This window comes from Colletotrichum gloeosporioides, assembly GCF_011800055.1.
Source record: "Colletotrichum gloeosporioides strain Lc1 chromosome Unknown consensus_86, whole genome shotgun sequence".
NCBI classification, from domain to species: domain Eukaryota; kingdom Fungi; phylum Ascomycota; class Sordariomycetes; order Glomerellales; family Glomerellaceae; genus Colletotrichum; species Colletotrichum gloeosporioides.
In genome coordinates, this window is record NW_025544731.1 from 154,512 (window position 1) to 173,544 (window position 19,033).

A 19,033-nucleotide genomic window follows, 5' to 3' on the forward strand; every position below is an offset into this window, starting at 1 on the left:
CCTTCGCTGTATCGCTTGCGGCGGTTTTCATACTCATAATAGCCGGAAAGCCCGCCGACAGTAACTCTGGAGGCTATCAACTGACGCTGCAGCCGAAGTTGCCTCACCCGACCGACAGTTAGTCAGGTGCAGTCTTCGCTTCCCCTCCTGAGGGCTCAAGTCGGTTTGCAGCTACAAAAGCGTCATTTTTCCTCCCCATTCATGAGCAACAACACTCAGACGATGTTCGTCCTGTTTGGGTGTGGGTTGATCTCGGAACACCCCACAGGCACAAAGCGTTCCTCCGCATCGGCGTGGACTTCCTTCCTCGACAAGGCAACGGCAGTAAGTTCATTGCATGGTTTCAATGGTGGCCAGACGCAGTACACCAACTGCCGATCCATTTGGAACCCGGAGACTTGGTGGCCGTAGAAGTCGTTATGTTTAGTGGGAAGAGTGGAAAGGCTGTCATCAGGAATGATTCCAGGCGGCAGATCGTGGAACAGTGGCTGTATTCCCCGGCCCAAGACGCCATGCTAGATGGCCAGAGTGCCGAATGGGTGATGGAAGCCGCCCCATTGGTGGACAGTGGGGGATTCAAGAGGACGAGACTGACCAACTTTGGTCAATTTGAGTTGGAAAAGTGTGTTGCGTATACGGATACGCAGCACATTGTGGTAGCAGCAGACGGTGATGTCTACCAGATGAAATTGAACGGCGACATGGGGACAAAGACTGATGCAGTCAACGCAACTTTGACGATAATTAGAATATGATGGTAAACAGTAAACAGTGTTGACGCCAGCTGTGTTCTGATGGTTCTAATATAAGAGCCAATACGCAAACATCATGGTGTCTGTCACAGTCGTCCCACCCTGTCCCAAAATCTCGTCACAATGTCAATCAGGTCCATAATTTGATCAAAGAAGGTTTCTATGGGTAGAGAGTTCGAAATTCTCCCGAAGAATCCGTGGGCCTTAGCGAACAGCGTGCGAGCCTCTGTGATGTCAAGCCAAGGACAATTGACGGACTCCAGAGCCAGTTTACAAATGGCAAGTGTCGGCATGTAGATGAATGACCTAGAAATAAGCAAGATCAGCATAGCAATTTAATTGAGGCCGCGTTAGTATAGCCTCCTTATGGTATAGAACATCCTTGCTCGCCTTCAAAGCTTCCTTGATTGAAGACAGTATGGCCGAGTCTGATGCTTCTGTGGAGAGCTCCAACATAATTGAAGGAGAAGAAGGAGAGAGGGCCGTATCCAGTAGGTCTAGACTAGCCTGCTGGGCCTCTTGATATCGATAGAGTAGTCGGACAGAGATATGCAGATCGTGAAAAGTCGTCGTTCTTGACCTATCATGCACACGGAAAGCCGACATTAGAGTATTGTACCAGGCCTCCAGGCTCGACCTCAGCTCACAGGCGTCTGCAACGGAGGGTGAAGAACATACCTGATGACAAACGCGAGCATAACGGCATTGCACTTGCAACTAGTCGATGCTTGAGGAGGTGTCGTCTTGTTGTCCAGAATCTGGTAGGTCGCATGTCATAACCGCTGCTGGAAGTATCTTCACAAAACATGAATCAGTACACAGTACTGAAAGTCTGTGTTCTGTTGGCAATTTTACACACCGAGAAACTTTTGCGATGGAGTGCGTGCTCCTTGTCGATGCAGACAACAAGCCAGAGAGCTCGTTTCGTTAGTTGCGTTTGTCGTTTGCTGTCAACCAAACCTCGAAAAGCTAGATACGAATGGAGGCTGAGGGACTGAATAATAGAGACAACAACGCCCAAACTTCGAGGTACGTGGCTCATACGCAACTTGTGTGCTAGATGAAGCTAGAATTGGAACTCAAAGTCAACATAGAAGAGTTTCGTTAAATAGATAGTTGAGATTACTCACTGCTGTCACTAGTGCCGGTGACGAGATAACAAAATGTGAGTGTCTTTCTGCAAATGTGGAGACACATAGGAGAATAACTTACGAAAAGCTTGGGTGTTGAGTCGGGCCCAGACACGGACTATCTTCTCATCCAGAAAAGTGCCGCTCGAAGTCGTGGCGCATGAGGCTGTGGGAAGGCTATTGTTGAATGTTCTAGGAAGGGAGAAGTATGCTTCGATGGCTTTCTCGCAGCTGAGCTCCGTGATCCTGGCCTTTGAATATGCTGTCTCTTGGACTCTGTTAGTTGAAGCCAAAGAGGAAGAATAATTGAAAACACTGTTTCACCCTAGCAGCATAACTTGTGCGAGCCCGAACTGCTTCTCGATAGCTTCGGGGAGGTTATGTGTTACTTGTTGACGCGCCTCGGCTGCTTCGTTCAAAGAAAGACTCGTGGGAGACAAGCAAACAGGGGTGTCTGCCACACCAAACATCCAGTTGACGTCTTCCGAGTCGCCCCTGGAGGGTGTCAGCGGCATCTGAGCATTCACGAAGGATTGCGAGCGGTTCCAAGATTGGCGAGCCGCACCCAAAACTTCGGACGACTCATAAGTGCAGTCAGCCTTATAGCTTAGAAGGGAAGAAAGATACAAATTAGTCTCCAAAGCTTGACCAGTATTCAGCAGAAGTTGTGCGATGCACTTGCCTGGCAAAGGCCGCAAGGTCCATTGCCGTTGCCAGTATTTGTTGATTATGAGTAGGTAGCCATTTGCCGAGGTTTGCAGAAACTCCAACATACAGCGGACCTTTTTCTGGCGACATAGCTTGCAAGCTCCGCGACGGCGAGTAATTTTTGGCCGGTCAAACGATCGAGGCCCTTGATTCATTTGCTGCGTGGCTCATATGAAACGGGCCAAACAGTCATCGGTCTGTTTGGCGTTGGGATGATCGCGTGACTTTTGTATGTATCGTGGGTTGCCTACCGCAATCTTCATGTGGGGGTCTGACACTATGTAATCACGAGAGCACTTGGTACATAACGCACGCTGTCGCGAACATTCAGCATCGATAACGCCATATTGTGCCGCGTAGTTACATATTCTACCTTCCATCCTGGGAAAATGGATGCAGAGACAGTGCAAGTGATCTTGGGCCTGGGGTTGGTTCGAACGCAACGATCCCTCAGGGCCACAAATGAACTTTGCGTTTGAAGCTGGAGCAAGGGTGGTTGCCAGATAAGCCAATTTCCATGTCAGCCGCAAATCGGGCCGGCGGACGGTCCCGCGGGAGTGTTGCAGAATACATCACACTCTTGTTTTAATCAGCCCCTTTGCATCCTGTATGCTTCTTCAGCAATGGTGACTGAATATTTGGGGAAGTCTACACAAGCTGAATGGAAGCAACAGCCTTTTTCTAACAACTTTCATATCAGCAGAAAGCATTAGGACAACGTGCTATGCCGTTATGACTGCAAGCGAAGGGAGTTGTGTGGGACCCTTGCGAGCGAGGTTGCCGCGGTATTTACACCATACATGCACAACTGTGTTAGCAACTCCAAGTTGGAAAGTTAGCAGTGATGGGCATGCGAGTGAACGGCACGTGTTCCACTATTTACGGTCTGCGCCGCAAAGATAAAGTCCCTTGCGTTATGGGTAGATGGCACTGTTGGGCCTGTTGACCCTGAAGAGGAAGGTCGCTACGCTGAAGCGAAGTTTTCTGTTCAGCCGGCCTAAAAGTCCGTATTTCGAATTTCGGATCTCTCTTGTGCAAGTACGTAAAGCAAAGTTGCCTTATCGTAGGCCAATTAAAATGATGACAGGGGACAGCGTCCTTGCGTACAACCAAGAATCATTCAGTGGGAATGACGAAGCCCTAGCTACCCGGACCAGATCGTCCCAAACATTTCCTTTCCATTCCAATTTTCTCTTGATCCCAGCCATCCTCCCCGGTCCCCAAAGCCTGTTCGCTCAGATTTACACCGATTACATGCGCCTAGCAAGACGACAAATTAACACAACATCCAATAGCGTTCACGGTTTTTCAAAACTTTCCTATCGAGATTCGCTCGCCGATTTGGGAGCGAGTGCCACAGCCGAAGCGGCTTGTGGGAGAGGTGCCCTGCTCTACTTGCTCTGCGACCTTTAGGAGCACCGAAGATCGCAACTCGAAAAGAGAGCATTGCATCAGAGCGACGCATCCGGACTGGAGGCTCCGATTCATCTCACAGCCGGTGGGCCATTCTGTTTTCCCGCCATTACACGCTTGCCGGGGATCACGTAGAGTGTGGCTCCCACAATACTGTCGCCTGCCTCGATATGTCAACCTGAGCAATGGGGATGAGTCCCACAGTCGAGCCGAGAACGGTGACCGGACGCAGCCATCTTACCACCTGCGATTCGATGTCTCCTTTATCAGTTACGAGACGGACTCCTTTACCATCTTCGACATATTGACAAGAGGTCCAGTGGATATCGCTCCTAACGAGCCGCTGAATCCAGATCCTTTCGAGCACATTGCATTCGACCCTTTTATCGGTCTCCATCGGAAACGCGTCCAGCACGTCGCCCTTGGTGAGAGCGTCGAGCATCTCGCTAGGGCCATCATCAGCCTTGACTTCCATTCTTTGCCTCTGCTGCGAGGTATTTCAGTATTATCATACGGACCCGCCCCGCAACTGTCTCTTCCCCATCTTAACGTAGAGATTCGGCCTTCAGACGTTCACAACCACCGCTGCGAGATCATCGATGGGCCCTAAGAACTCGTTCAATCTCACCAAGTGTTTCGAGAGGGCCGGCTCAGACACCCTCAGTTTGAACCAAGGCCTCGCATGAGGCACCTTGGCAACCACGCAGCCGTGCTCAAAGCGCTGATGTGGCACGCGGCACATACCGAAATCATTGGCTTTCGTCAAGAATCTTTTAGTTCCATCATTGCCTTTGAAGATTTCGTGCTTGGCGCCCTGGGGCAGACTAACCTCGACCAACCCCGTTGCCCTCTTGAGCATGTTCCAGGCTGTGGGCTCCTAGGACACGAGCTTCAGGAGATGGTGTTGTGGACAATGTCGTTCGAGATTGATTTTTTAATGATCTGCGAAGAGTCGCTGGCGGACGGTTTCACACAGAGCTTGACAAGCTCACTTCAAAAGGAGTAGGAGGGGATGGACTGTGGTCTAAATATAGAATTAGCTGGGCAGAGCAAATTTCGATTGCGCTCAGCAATGGGCTGTAGATGAGGATTTTGTTATGGAGAATCCTAGCACTTCATTTTTAGACCTACCTTAGTCTTAAATAATCACAGACTCTGTTTCAAAGTAACATTCAAAGCAAGAACAAGCGGATAAGTAGTTAACTCAAGAGTTTCACCCAACTGACACAGGGGGCGCTACTAGTCTGCACCCTTGACGTTCAGGCCTTGGTCTTTCGCACAACCCTGTATGTGTGCGTTGCTGAAATTGTTCAAAGGTTTGCCGAGACTTTTAACAGCTTCCTCGACGGGATACGGAACGACACGAAGAAAAAGAGGCAGTTGGAAACCTTCGAATATGTCAATCCACAAAATCAGGATACCTCTGTTACTGACATTCAATTGTCAGCCGAGGCACTACTGGGAAAACCTAGCAATACTAAAGTCTGACGTATCTATAGAACTTTTAGATATATTATTAATACGCTGAAGGATTACTCTGGGGTGATTTAGTTATTTGGTATGGATTTTATGCCTATTCGCTAAGGAGATTCTGCCGGATACTAACGGGAGATTAATAGTGCAGGTTCAGCTAATGCCTCTGGCTATCATCTGGGGAGGTCTAAAATTCCTCGTCCAGGTAAAGCTCTTTCGAATGCAGTTCAATTTTAGTGGGACGCTTATGACCTTTGTTAGTGGTAGTGCGCTGGCCGCTTTGACAAGAATCTCGAGAAGATTGAGGGGCAACTGGCGAAACTCCCAGTTCTTTATTTGATCTTTCCGGTCATGAAGAGGTATATGGAACGTCTGTGCATAGTTCAGACGTAGTCCGCAGAATCTTGGGGGCTGCATACACCAGCCTCTTTGAGTTCTGGTACTCTGCGACCAAAACCCTTGAGAATCAAGGTAACTAGCTTCTCGGCCATTGATACCTGAAGTCTCAGGCTAATATTATTTTCGTCGCATGCTGAGACTCAAAAAAAGCTTTCTCTGCACTTGTCGAAAATAGGGATCTGACTAGTGTTGTGGACGACCTGGAGGGCTACTGGGGCTGTTTGTGCAGAATCTGCGATGGCGTTGAATCTCAAATGGACAAGATGATGCGGCAAAAGATTGAAGATCAGTCAATCATGGATGAAGAAATGCACAAAGAGATACGAGACGAATTCGTCATGGCTTCTCTAGAGCGTTGTGCAGCGGAGGACGACCGGAAGGCTGCCGAAGAAGAGAAAGAGGCTGCTAGGGCGGAGAGGGAAAAGGCAGGGGAGCAAGCAGAGTTGCTGAAGCCGAAACACAAAAGGAAACAAAGGAGAGAGAACAGGCAGAGATTGAGAGGGAAGCGCAGCAAGACTATCGGCACTCTGATGCTGTAAGGAAAAGACAAGAACAGCAAGACAAACTCAGTAAGCATTGCTCACACCCACCACCGCCATTTCTTCTATCAGCATTCGGTTATTAACACGAGGCACACCAGACACAAAACTTCGTCTATTCAAGGATAAGATTGAAGCTGACAACCATCTTAACTTCAGCGTGCGGGATGATATCCGGTCCGAGCTAGCACCCGGAACGAAGTGGCTCCTGGAACATTCCGTATTCCGAGATTGGAAGAAACGAGACTGTGAGCGCCCGATTCTGTGGCTCAATGGAAAACACAGCGCAGGGAAATCCTTCCTTTGCGGATCCGCGATTGACGAGATATCTTCTGAGTCGCCGCGAAAAGGGGTCGCCTTTCAGTTCATCGCCAAGGATAAATACTGGCCGAGATGTCACTTACGTCGGAACCTGGCTTCGCAACTTCTCAGTGTCCTGGAGACTCTGGCCATTGATGAACTTCCTCCTTCTATAAAGTTGTTCTTTCCCATTTGGAAAGGTACGGCCAAAGTTGAGAGCTTGATTCACGATTTGCTCCAAGGTCTTCCGGTGACCTTCATCTTCATCGATGGTCTCAACGAAGCCGACTACATCGATAGACCTGAGTCGATTGTTCAAGGGGGAGGACTTCCGACCTTGAGGCGCTCATTGCTACATCCATATCGACAAAAGTTGAAGGAAGCTTCCTTAGGGCTCGAATGATGTTGAGCGAACTGGACGATCTGAGCACGGAGACCGAGGACACGGAAGGCCGAATCACTTTGATTGAAAAGGGACTCGCAAGAAAGATGGAACATCTCTGTAAAAGAATCATCGATCGAATCAGAGCACGATACAAATCGAGAAACAACAAAGATTTGCCCCTCTGGAAGTATGTAAGCCACTCAAAGCCAAAACAAGCACCTCTAACTAGCGATCTAGCATTGTTCTGTCTCTGCTTACATTCTCCAAGCGACTAATGCGGTTGTCCGAGATCGCCGAAACCATTGCAATCATACGAACACCCGATGGACAAAACCTGAATAAATACAAGCTGGTGTCCTACGATAAAATTGTGGATAGTTGCATGTCCCTTGTGCGCCGAAACCGCGCCAGTGAGAGGCCTGGGGATGATGACCTCCTGCGTCTGTCCCATTCTTCTGCTCGGGCATATCTGATGGACAACTCTGATATCTCCGGCCCTCTCTCCGAGACTCCGCTAGTGGACAGTCTCATTATACGAAAGTGCCGTTTGCGCTACCTCCGCCAGCCGCGATACTCTCAGCTCCTGACAAAACGAACAGGTGGCGCATTTTACACTTCCCATGGTGAAAGGGTTGCCTCAACCAACTTGCTATCCTCGCAGCCAAATGCTGGTTTCAGCACTGCAACTCGTTGAAGATAGGGCCATCCAAAACATCAGCTGGAGGTCACGGGCGTACTGCGCCAACAGAAGCTAAGATCGGAGATGTCAAGTCGTTCCTCATGTCCTCAAACTTTCAGACATGTATTCAGGTTCAAAGCATATATGCTGTGGGCAGTTTCTTGCATAGATTTAATCCCCTCACCGACCGAGGCATTTCCACCCGGAGAACACTTCCACATTGGATCCTGAACCTGGATCCCGGGCTTTCTCGCGCCTATTTTACCTTTCAGGTAGAATGATGCCAGCTTCTGCAATTGACACCCATGTCCAACGACATCGGCAAAATTGATCGGTGCTTCTGGGGTTCTCTCGGTACAGGTAACTTTCTTTCGAGGCACCAGAGCCGTTACAAATGCTTCCGGATTGGCCAGGTCACTACACCGTCGGACACTACGGACAGTTGCAGGATGAAGCATCTGAGCTCAGATGGGAACACAATCACATTGATGTGGACTCGAATGAATGGGTAAGTTATATGTCTACTTTGTGGGATATTCGAAGAGTGACGAAGACTGAACTAGCTGATAGCGATCACGGCGAGTCCAGTATGCACCTCGAAAGGTGGTCTACGTCCCCAATTCCACGAATGATTAAATAAGCCTCCAGGTCGTTTTCTGCCGAAAAGACGAGCATCGATCGCTACTCAACGCAATGCTCGACGACTTTCAACTCCTTCCCTGTTGTACCTGATCTGACTTGCATCGTGGCACCGGACGCAGCCCATCTCTCCCCCGATTCTGCGTTGCTTAGAATCGGAGGCAAGTTCTTTTTTCGCAAAGAGGTCGGTTCACAAGACTTGGAATTTGTGGAGCTAAAGTTCGGCTTTTGCAGAGTCTTGGGAGGACGGTTGTTGTCGGGAAGACTTCATTGTACTGTGCAGAAGACGTATTCCTCGACCAAGGTTGGTGAGCAACGAAGATGAGAGGAGCGAGACGAGAAGAGAAGAAGCCATAAGACAGAGAATTTCTGTTTTCCAGAACCGGTCAAGATCAAGATCGAGGTTGGGGGCCAGGCAAACTTCCTCACCTTTTTCAGTCATTTGCAGACTATGCAGCAAGTCGAGGGTGAAGACCGATTTCGGTGAAGGGTAAAGACCGATTTTTAATGACCAAGAACCCTTCTGAGGATTCGGAGTAGACTATGTCGGTTTTCGAAGAATTAGATAGTCTCGGTTCCGAAAACCTGCCAGATCTCTCGTCACCCGAAAACTCCTGGACCGAGGGCTCAACCGACACCGAAGAATCATCCAACGAAGAGATCGGTAGCGATGGGCCCGACAATTCAGATTCGGGATCAGACGTTGACCTGCAGTCAGTCGAGGATGACGACAATGCAGGCGATGACTTGCAGGACATCGAGGTGGAATCAGAATACCACGGCGAAACGAGCGAGTCTGGGTCTCTGAAATCCCTCGACTCGTTTTCTCGATTTATCATCAGTTCCTCTGAATCCCGAAGAGGACGGAGACGAGAGCGCCGTATCTAATACCACGTGGCTCAAACATGAGATACTCATCGAGGAGGCGGACGAATATGAACCTGTTCAACTTGCAGCTCCAAGAGGGGTGTTGACATGCGACGCATGCGATCGCAAGAGGCTGCAGGAATGGTATCACTGCATCCCATGCAGTAAGGGAGACTTCGACCTGTGCAGAGGCTTCATTCGCCGCGGACGGTGGTGTTTCAACCTCGGTCATCGCCACTACACCCGCTGCTCATCTCTGCGTCAGTCGCTTGCTCCACCGCCGCCGCAGTCCATCTGTTGCCTCCGACCTGGCCGGTAGGGTGCGTCTCACATGCTGATGGTACCAAATTTGCCGCAATAGATGGATGGCACCAGCGGCGTTGCTCAACAGGCCCCGTACGCATTCGTTGCCGGCAGCCAATACGCAGAGAGCACGTTCCGTAAAGCTCGAGGTCAGCAAAGGCCGCGCGATTGCAGTATTGCTAGTGACGACGAGACGCTTGTGGCTTGACCGGATCTTTGATCATTCGTTCTTTTCCTCTGCTCAAATCTCTCCGCTTTACTCCCGCCGTACATTTCTGGACCTCGGAGATTTCGAGGAAGGACAACCAAATGGGAAATGCTCCAATAAGTTGTGTTGCGGCAGTTATTCTTTGGTATTGGTATGCCGGAGCTATCGTGGATGGACAGGGATAGCTGCCGACAGCGGAGGCATTGTTTAATGAACCAGGGCGATAGGACCCGTATGCCACGAGACGGGAATGCCGGCTGAGTAGCAAAAAAGGAAGATGCGGTCTGTGAGGCAGGGATTCGTCAGACTGTCGCAGCGGGCCGTCAAACTTTGATATCCCACATCATGGAGTCATGCTGGAAGAGTGAAGACGTCGTCAGATGTAGCAGTTTGGCTGCGTCCGAAACTTCACTGCGCCACAAGCTATGGCTTGAGGCTCTCCTGCGCATCGGTGGCAGTTCTGCCGACTGGTTGTCATGCTGGACGAGGTTGCGGCGATGGCTCATGACAATGAGGGGCGTCGGACGACCAGTCCAGTTCCCGGCCGGGAGCGCGACTTGCAAGACGAAAGAAGACGGTTTTGCGACACAGCGTTCGCTAAACATGTGCTTGAGGTTCTGATCGAGAAGAAGCCAGGCGAGGGAGACCTCGTCGAGTGTGCTGTGTTTTGGCAGCTGGAAGATGCAGATGGTGGAACAGTGGGAAACTGCAGCGGGGATGATGTTGAGGTCGAGCCAGCACCTGTCACCACAAGGCACCTACCTGCATGGAAGCATGGGCCATAGTGGTGCTGCTGTTTTGGTTTTGGATGCTCCTTGGCGTGGGAGCTGCACCTGGATGGTCAAATGTGGGCCGTTGTGCACCCCAGGTGCGTGCGTTGTGCCGGGCCTTGGTGATTATATAATAGTGACGTAGTGTTCTGGCTTTTCTACTGCCAGAACGCTACGTCACTGGAGCGTTCTGGCCTTTTTTTTTTTCGCCAGAACACTACGTCGCTGGACCGTTCTGGCTTTTGTTTTTTCCCGCCAGAACACTACGTCACTGGAGCGTCCTGGTTTTTTTTTCGCCAGAACACTACGTCACTGGACCGTTCTGGCTTTTGTTTTTTCCCGCCAGAACACTACGTCACTGGAGCGTCCTGACTTTTTTCCCCGTCGGCTCCCCTGAGGTTTTCCCACACACTGACAAGTGGCTTGATTATCGTAGACTCTCGTTAGATTTGCACAAAGCCTCCATGCAACCCCCCGGCACGCTTATCTAACTGGACAGAGAAATCAAAAGAGCGGGACGGGGCAAGGGAGAAACCCGCAATAGCAAGGGTTCTGACCAACACAGCCCCCTGTAATAGCTTCGTGCGAATCGAACGAGAGTCTACGGTGCCTTAATGTAGCTACGAGCGCTGGGCGCGCCTGGGTACAAAGTGGTGTGGCCGACCCCTTACGTAAAGATGGGATTCGGGCCTCGGGCCCGGGCCCGGGCCCGGCCGACTTCCGTCTCGCACTAGGAAGATGCTGACGTAATGCAGGTCGAAGGATTTTACGACCTGCACAGACCTCAGGACCCAATGATTGGTCGGATCTGAGACGGCGGCCCACAAGAATTCCTAGTGACGTCAGTGTTCAGTGTGTGTTCTACGTCCCAAGCATAAGCACACCCAGCTTCAGTCCCCTGTAGCAGGGCCACCCAGAAGTGATGGCAAAGGCGCAAAGACGGTCCGGACCATCTCTGGGCAGCAAAGGGCACATTCACGAGATCTCCTTGCTCAACGGAGTGCAGCTTTCGCGGCAGCACTGGCCTTTAGAAGCTGACCGACTCGCTGCTCGTTCAAATTGGGGGGAGCAAACTTCAGCGGTCGAGGAGCTGCGTGGAGAGGACCCGACGCACGATCTGCGCAATGCACTTCTCGAGTGCCTGCCCAGGATCGGGAACTTGGTGGGTGCAAAGACGATGCGGTGCAAAGACGATGCTCGTGATTGACGAGGGCTTCTGCGAGAAACAATAACATGCTCATGGAGGGTCACTCATCATGCGAAATGAAACCGAGCGGGGTCCTGGTAGGTCTACCTGACATGTTCGAAGGTGCAAGGCGATGTATCTTGACAACGGAAACATGGTGTCTGAGAGACGTTTGCAGCTGGGGACGGCCGAATTGCCAGATGTGCGATGTGAAGCTTTGCAAAGTCGGGATAGGCGGAGGTTGCCGAAAGAATGAAGCAGAAGCAGAGAAGAAGACGAGCGATTAGGTCCTGTGCTGCTCTTGGTGTGGCCGGGGACGTGCCTTATCCGCCTGGGTTGGCCCAAAAGCATGTGTCTGGAAGTCAGCGAGGGACGGCCCGAGCCGCAAAGGTGGGGCGGGAGGATCCATCAAGTCCACACCACGACCCGGCCTCAAAACGGGCGATAAAGTAACTAATACCTGCCGCGGGGCCTGGCGAACTCAAGGCAAGGTAGGTGTAAGGTGCCCGTGGACTTGGGCCTGGGCCCTGCAGTGTGTTAGGCCTGAAGAGCCTGTGGGTCATGCAGAATGCAACGCGACACACTACCTTGGGTAGGTAGGTAGAGTCCAATACCGCCAGGGCAGCTGTGTCACAAGGTACGTACCTGGTGGTGTTTGGGATGACTTGAGGCCCTACGTTGGCACCTTGCGCGAGATGCGACGCTTGGTTTTCAGGCTGACGACAACGCTCCGACGACAACATCCACAGCATTGCCTTCTCACATCAATCACGCCGGAGGAAAATGCCGCCAGCAGCCACCTCTGTGCATATGCCCTCGATAATGCCCATGACTTGAGCTTGGATGCCACCGCAGTCGCTGCAGAGGCTTTCGCCGTCGTCCGCGCGACCATGCCCAGACGAAAGAAATACATTATTATGGCGTAGGTCTTTCATTGCTTCCATCCATCCTCGTCTCTCCTGCGCGCATCTCTCTTCTCCTCGCCGTTCTCATCATTCCGGTGGCCCTCGTTATCACTGGTGTTTCTCTCGAGGCTGACAAATGTCAAAGGATTGCTAGGTATCTTCGAACCAAGCCCAAAGAGGTCGTCTTACATCATTGGCATAACCGCATACTTTCCATCGGCACAAGGGACTCCCCAAACCAAAGTCAAGGCGACTGCGAGCATACATTCAATCCCTACTACTCGTGCCATTGGGAACAAGCCCACGCCACCCCAAGAGGGCGAAGAGGGAAATTATTTCCTGGATCGACTGATCTTCTAACGCCGATTCGAGCAAGGGATCTTTGAGGCGGCTCAGAGGATGATGGGCGGGGAACTGTTTAGCAAGACATGTTACTTTGCCGCGGTTTCTTGTTATCGCATGGATTGGCGCTGGGAAGGTTTAGGGCTTTTCCTGTGGGTGTCATGATAAAACAGACAGATTGTGTCTCACTTGGCTGTTGTATGGAAGGACGGTTCTGCGGAGAGCCATATCCATCGCGCTCGCCTTCAATAACAATAATACCAACATGATCTGCCAAGTCTTTGCCGCAGCACGCTGCACAGTTCCAGATCATCAGATCGCGATCGCTAATTGCAGGCTAATTGCTCCGAGCAGACTCAAAGACGTAGCAGTATTGAGCTTGGCTCACCTGGGTTGTTGTGAATAGGAGGAAATGGTCGGTAATTGCTGTACAGACATGAGGGGGTTGTTTTTGGGTTGCTTCCGCCGGAGTGCGAGGGGATGGGGCTGTAGGGGGCCTTTTCTTTGTGTCGAAGTCTTCCCTGGCAGTCCGGTGCTAGAGGAGACCCCGATCATTAATGGGCGACAATGCATCCGGTCGAAGGTGCCTGGACGATTTGGCAAGGAGCGATGATATTCGCTTGCTTCGGGTGTTTTATTAGATCATCGATTTCGGGGACATTCCTTGGCCTGTATCGCACGGGGGGTTGGTGATGCGAACTTGGACCGGGAGGGCGCGAAGATGAGAACGGCGCAAAATGGGCACGTTGGATTCCTGAATGTCCACTCATAGTCACATTCATTGGTTGGAGCGGAACTTAATATGGGCCATTGTGCTCGCTGGGGTGTACATTGACCCACTTCTCCCTCGGGTTTTCTTCGACCTCGAAGTTTTCCTTCGAGCTCGAAATTTTCCTTCGACCTCGAAGTTTTCCTTTGAGCTTGAACTTTCCTTCGAGCTCGAAGTTTTCCTTCGAGCTTGAACTTTTCCTTCAAGCTCGAAATTTTCCTTCGACCTCGAGGTTTTCCTTCGAGCTCGAAATTTTCTTTCGACCTCGAAGTTTTTCTTCGACCTGCATTACGTAAGGGACACAACTGTCCCCTACATTACATAAGGCACGCAATGGCCCCGGCACTTGTGGCTCCTCAACCTCCCACAAGACGTGAGTGGACGTAGCAGATCGGCGGACGGTTGATTATGCTTTAACAACGTCAAGCGGCAGCAAAACGACAAGACCAAAACACGACATGGGCATATTTCCCACGGTCTTCCGCCGTTTAAACAGCGAAGATCACTTGCAGGTGGGCGACGATTCACCACCCGACCGCTGCACCAATCTTCCGCTCGTTGGTTCGCTCATAGGCCAATGAAGAAAAAAATTGAAAAAAGCCAGACCACACCTGGGAACCTCATAGGGACGTTCAACGCACTTGTACAAGTCATCGCACTCCTCAAATACCACCCAGCGAGTCTTACAATTTCGGTCCCAAGTATCGCATTGGCATTTGCAAATCTAGGGGTCGCGGAGCGATGGCGCTACCTCTTTTCGACGTGACTACATCGTATGTCAGAGGGGCTGTCTCTGTCGCAAACACCTGTGGCTGGTTCATGTTCCGTCTGCGACCCGCTTTCAAGTCATGGTGCGGGCTCGATATATCCTGTGCGAAAGAATCAGTGACAGTGGCTGGATGTCCGCGCTGTGCTGGCAACGTCCCTGCCCCACAGCTGCGCTGGGAAGGAGTGCAGGCCGAAAAACCACCACCAAAAGTTTCGAGCTGCTGGCGGTTGGGGGTCGTGCGAGCGGCACCTGCGAGTTGCAGCCCTGCTGCTGCTGACTGGAAGCTGGTCTCAGCAGCTCACCTCCTTCTTTTAGGGAGGAGGGGGTGGCATCTGCTCAACCAAGGTATGCAGCGACAGGAGCGGTAAGGTAGGAGCGACATTACCTTACCTTGCCCGCCATCAACGACGGGGAAGAAGCCCGCACGAGGTCTTACCTCTTACACCTCCATTGTGTGAAAAGTGCCTGGCTGCAACCGCTCGTTCCGTGTTCCTTCCTTCTCCTGCTACCTGCAACACAAGTAGCTCCACTGTAGCTGCCTGGCGTACCTAAGGTAAGTATTGCAGGCCGAAAAAGCCCGCCGTGCATTTTCGACTTTCGACCTTCGACCGGCACGCCCACCTCAACCACCCCTTCGCCCCTTCCGCCCCCATCGCAAGGTGCACTGCACTTTCCATTGTTTCCTCGCCGCGTCCTGCTACCTTCCTTATCTTTCATACATTGCGACAATCTATGCGACCCCCTCAAAGTCAGACTCTACCTTTCTTCGCGTCAACACTGCGCAAATGCCTTCGCCCCCGCAAACGTCCCAGGTCCAGCCCTCCTCCAGCGTCACCAACACAAAGACCATTCCTGTCAAGTCTGCATAGCCACCGTCCGATCAAGACTAGCCCTAGCCCAGCCGTCGAGCGTCCCCATCCCATGGTGCATCGGTCGAGGCAACCCCACGGGAGGTCCAAGTCCACGAGTGCATGCACCAAACCGGGCGCGAGCATCATTTCACCAAAAAGCCATGAGCAGCATCTTCAGAAGGATTGATTCAGGTCGCATGAGAAACTCTCTTTGAATTCGCCACTGCGCAAGGCGAAGAGACAGCCTTTGGTCGGGTTGCTGAACGACGGGGGCTCACAATTGTTCAGTTTGCTGCGAGGCGTGTGGGGTGTGCAACGCTGCATGGTGGTGCCTGTGGCGTTGTGGCTGGCGGCACAGATCCGACCAATCATTGGGTCCTGAGGTCTGTGCAGGTCGTAAAATATTACGACCTGCATTACATCAGCCTGCATTACGTTAGCATCAGTGGGCAGTGCTTCAGGTGCTTATGTACCTTGCTGGTGGACGCATGCAACGTTATCTCAACGTCGTTGGACTCACTTATCCACAGCACAAAGTAACAAACATGGTATTCTGGTATATTTACCCATTCTCTCCACAGAAATGTACACGGATAGCACACCCCCCCCCCCCCCCCCCCCCCCCCCCCCNGGAAACCCCCCCCCCCCCCCCCCCCCACGTGGTCATGATCGACAAGCAGAGGGCTGATGATTGAAGGCACCGAGAGAAAGACGCGTAGCCACTGGATGTCTCGACTTGGGACTGACCAGCAAGATCTCCTCCACTAACAGCACAACCTGAAGTGCGCAATAACCCAGTGCGACCGCATCCCGTCGAGGAAGGAGGGCAAGAGACGTGAGACAGTTCTCCGAGATGTGCTCCGGTGACATGTTGAAGCGAACGACGCAGTCTGCACAAGAGCATTTCATCCCTCGGACTTGATGTCGCAGCCGACGGAGCGGTGTGGGCGGCGATTCTGGAAATCTGATTTTTGGCGGGGTTTGCGTCGTCAATGTCGCGTCGTCAATGTCGCGTCCTCAATGTCGCGTCCTCAATGTCGCGTCTGTCGATGTTGGCCGACAGGCAGACGCAAAAAGGTGGGCGGGGGGCTTAATCATCAGGAGCTGGATGGACGTTGTCCGCGGAAGGCACCGTTTTCAAACGGCATCCACGTTCAGTCGCGTCACTTAGGTGCACCTGAGGCATGAGGAAGATGCTGACGTAATGCAAGTCGAAGTATTTTGCGACCTGCACGGACCTCAGGACCCAATGATTGGTCAGATCTGGGACGGCAACTCCCGGTCTGTGGGGCGCTGCACTGTAGTGTACACCGGCATTATCTGTGCTGCACCCTGAGGTGCCTGCTGCACTCACCTTGAGGTCCCTGGCAGTTGACGCCAGGGCAACTAGGTGCGTGGCACTTGGGCTAGGAAGCAGAGCTGCCACCCCACAGCGTTGGAAATGATGCTACCGAGCGAGGCGCCTGAGATTGCTCCCACACCATGTAGGATGTTTTGGCTTAAACTCGTCCGACATTGGCTTTCGCCCTGAGCTGTTCACTGATATGCACTTTGAGGGCGAGAAACGCGGGGTCCGGCGAACCGCGCACGGCGGCGAGGAAGGCGATCCAATATACATTTCTGGAGCATTGGACTCCTTACACGCCGAGCGCGGAGTCCGGTTGGAGACGCGCAGCTTCTTCGCCGTGTGATTGATGAGGAGATCCTGTTGACGGTCTGTCCACCGAGCAATGTTTGCCTGCAAGTCGTCAAGGACGTCGCCCAGCTATCTATCAAGAGGGTCCTGGATGAAGGTGTCCGGTTCAGCATAAACAGCGACGATCTAGTATAGTTCGGCGGCTATATCCTCAACAACTGCTGTGCCGTTCAGGAGGCCTTTGGTGTCAGAATTGGCCAGTGGCGTATTATTGCTGAGAACTCGATCTAAGGCAGCTGAATGGGAGAGAAACGCATGTTGGAGCTTATGTCGGCGGTGGCATAAGTGGTGGGAAAGCATAAGCAATAAGTCTTGTAGGTTTTATGATGTCTTGTAATTGAATAAAAAGACGTTGCGGAACCAAGCTTGGATATCATCTGCACCTTCGCTCGGTGTGCCGCTATTGCATACTGTCTGCAGGGATGGATCGAAATCGCTGGGCGGGGAGGCAATCAACATGCCGCTCAGGTCTCCCGTATCCACAGCGAGGAACCTGGCTATGATCTCGTTGTTCGCAATCATGTCGTTGATGATGTTATGCCGAGAATCGCGTCAATCAGGGCCGCCCCGCGCCCGACTATAATATCACACCTTCGGATGCGGAGCCTGGCTGCGGCTCATATGAGTTCGAGCCGCAACCGGCGAGCTTGCTCGTCGGTATGGCTTACTCGGTACAATAAATCGAGGCCGATGGCCACTGCTGCCGTCACGCAGACGGCAGAATGCGTCCAGAGGGAGATAGTTCCCTCACGCTCTGTGATCTTTTCATGCTGTTACAGGATGGTCAGCGCGGCGGAGATGCACGTGGTGCGCGTCCGTTGAGATTCGCGGATGTTAAAGGAGCGAAATAGCACCGGTCGGTGGATCATGATGATCTTGTCTGCTACCGAGATGGTAAGGCTGGCTCTGGCTAGGGGCAGCCAGCTTAGCAGTTCTTCGTCTTCGGCCGGACCTCGTAGGAGAAACGGCCGGATTGTCTGCACCGTAGCCCTGAACTTGGGGTCCGGGTACGCAGGGAAAAGCAAACCTGGGCCGAGTGTGCTCACGCACAGAGACGGCGTGTTCGCTTGCATTGTAAAGCAGGGGCTTTCCTCAAACCAGGCGTCTTCTACTATGTCTGACACGAGCTCCTGGGGGAGGCTCGTTCTGACTGGAAGTTGCACAGTGAGGTTCGTCACGCCTCACCACTGGGAGCAGAACCAAAGCCCACGTGTAACTTCATTTGTTCACAGCGTTGCGGTGAATCCTGCACTGGAAATTTTGCAAAGGGAACACCTAAGGTGGACATAGGACACCGCGGCGTCAGCCTCCCGCCTCCTGGAAGGGCTGTTGCCCATAATAGTGCGACACCTCATGTGCCCGGGCCCTCCTCGGAGCATCGTCCAGTGTGCTGACCCTCTATAGAAGCGTGATCAAACGCGTGACTCAGGCTGATTAGGTCGCCGGTTATGCATGCGAAGGAGAGCGCAGAATGATTCAAACGTCGTCGCTGTTTTGCACACGGTACATGTGGGCCAACAGCGCCGTGCACTGCAATCATGTGGCCTCGTACGTCCACCCTGACAAAGCGAAAATGGACATGTCCTGGCCTTCGCCTTTCACATGGTAGCCTACGCTTCTCAAGACGTAGCGGCACAGCGCCGCTCCCTCCACCGTCACTATGAGTAGCAGCACCCCGTTCGACCTGCCTGAGCTCGCCCAGATGGTGGCTGAGAACCTTAACATTGGAGATTATGGTAGCGCAGAGACAGAGACGTTGCTTGCGTGAGCCGGCCTTGATGGCATTGCAAGAGTGTAGAAAGGAGTCAGCAGATACATAAGCTCTTTCGTTGGCAACAGGAGCGAAACTCTCTACATCATGGGAATGACCTATTACTAGCTAGAGGGGCCGAGAGCTGCGGGCATGTTCGCTAGCGGCGTGTGCTCTGCTAGTAACTTGTGGTCGTTCCA

General features: G+C 52.2%; 2 protein-coding genes across 2 annotated transcripts; one reads left to right on the top strand and one right to left on the bottom strand.

Annotated features, from left to right (window-relative positions):
• Positions 1-12,594: 12,594 nt before the first annotated feature.
• GCG54_00015305 (uncharacterized protein) lies at positions 12,595-13,016 on the top strand (the record flags this gene model as incomplete). Its single annotated transcript, XM_045415111.1, has 2 exons — positions 12,595-12,673; positions 12,802-13,016. The coding sequence occupies 2 exons, from the start codon at positions 12,595-12,597 to the stop codon at positions 13,014-13,016; spliced, it is 294 nt and encodes a 97-aa protein (XP_045258284.1).
• Positions 13,017-17,856: 4,840 nt separating this feature from the next.
• GCG54_00015306 (uncharacterized protein) lies at positions 17,857-18,156 on the bottom strand (the record flags this gene model as incomplete). The annotated part of the gene is made up of 1 exon (XM_045415112.1): positions 17,857-18,156. One exon carries the CDS (start codon positions 18,154-18,156, stop codon positions 17,857-17,859), a length of 300 nt encoding a protein of 99 aa, XP_045258285.1.
• Between the last annotated feature and the right edge of the window lie 877 nt (positions 18,157-19,033).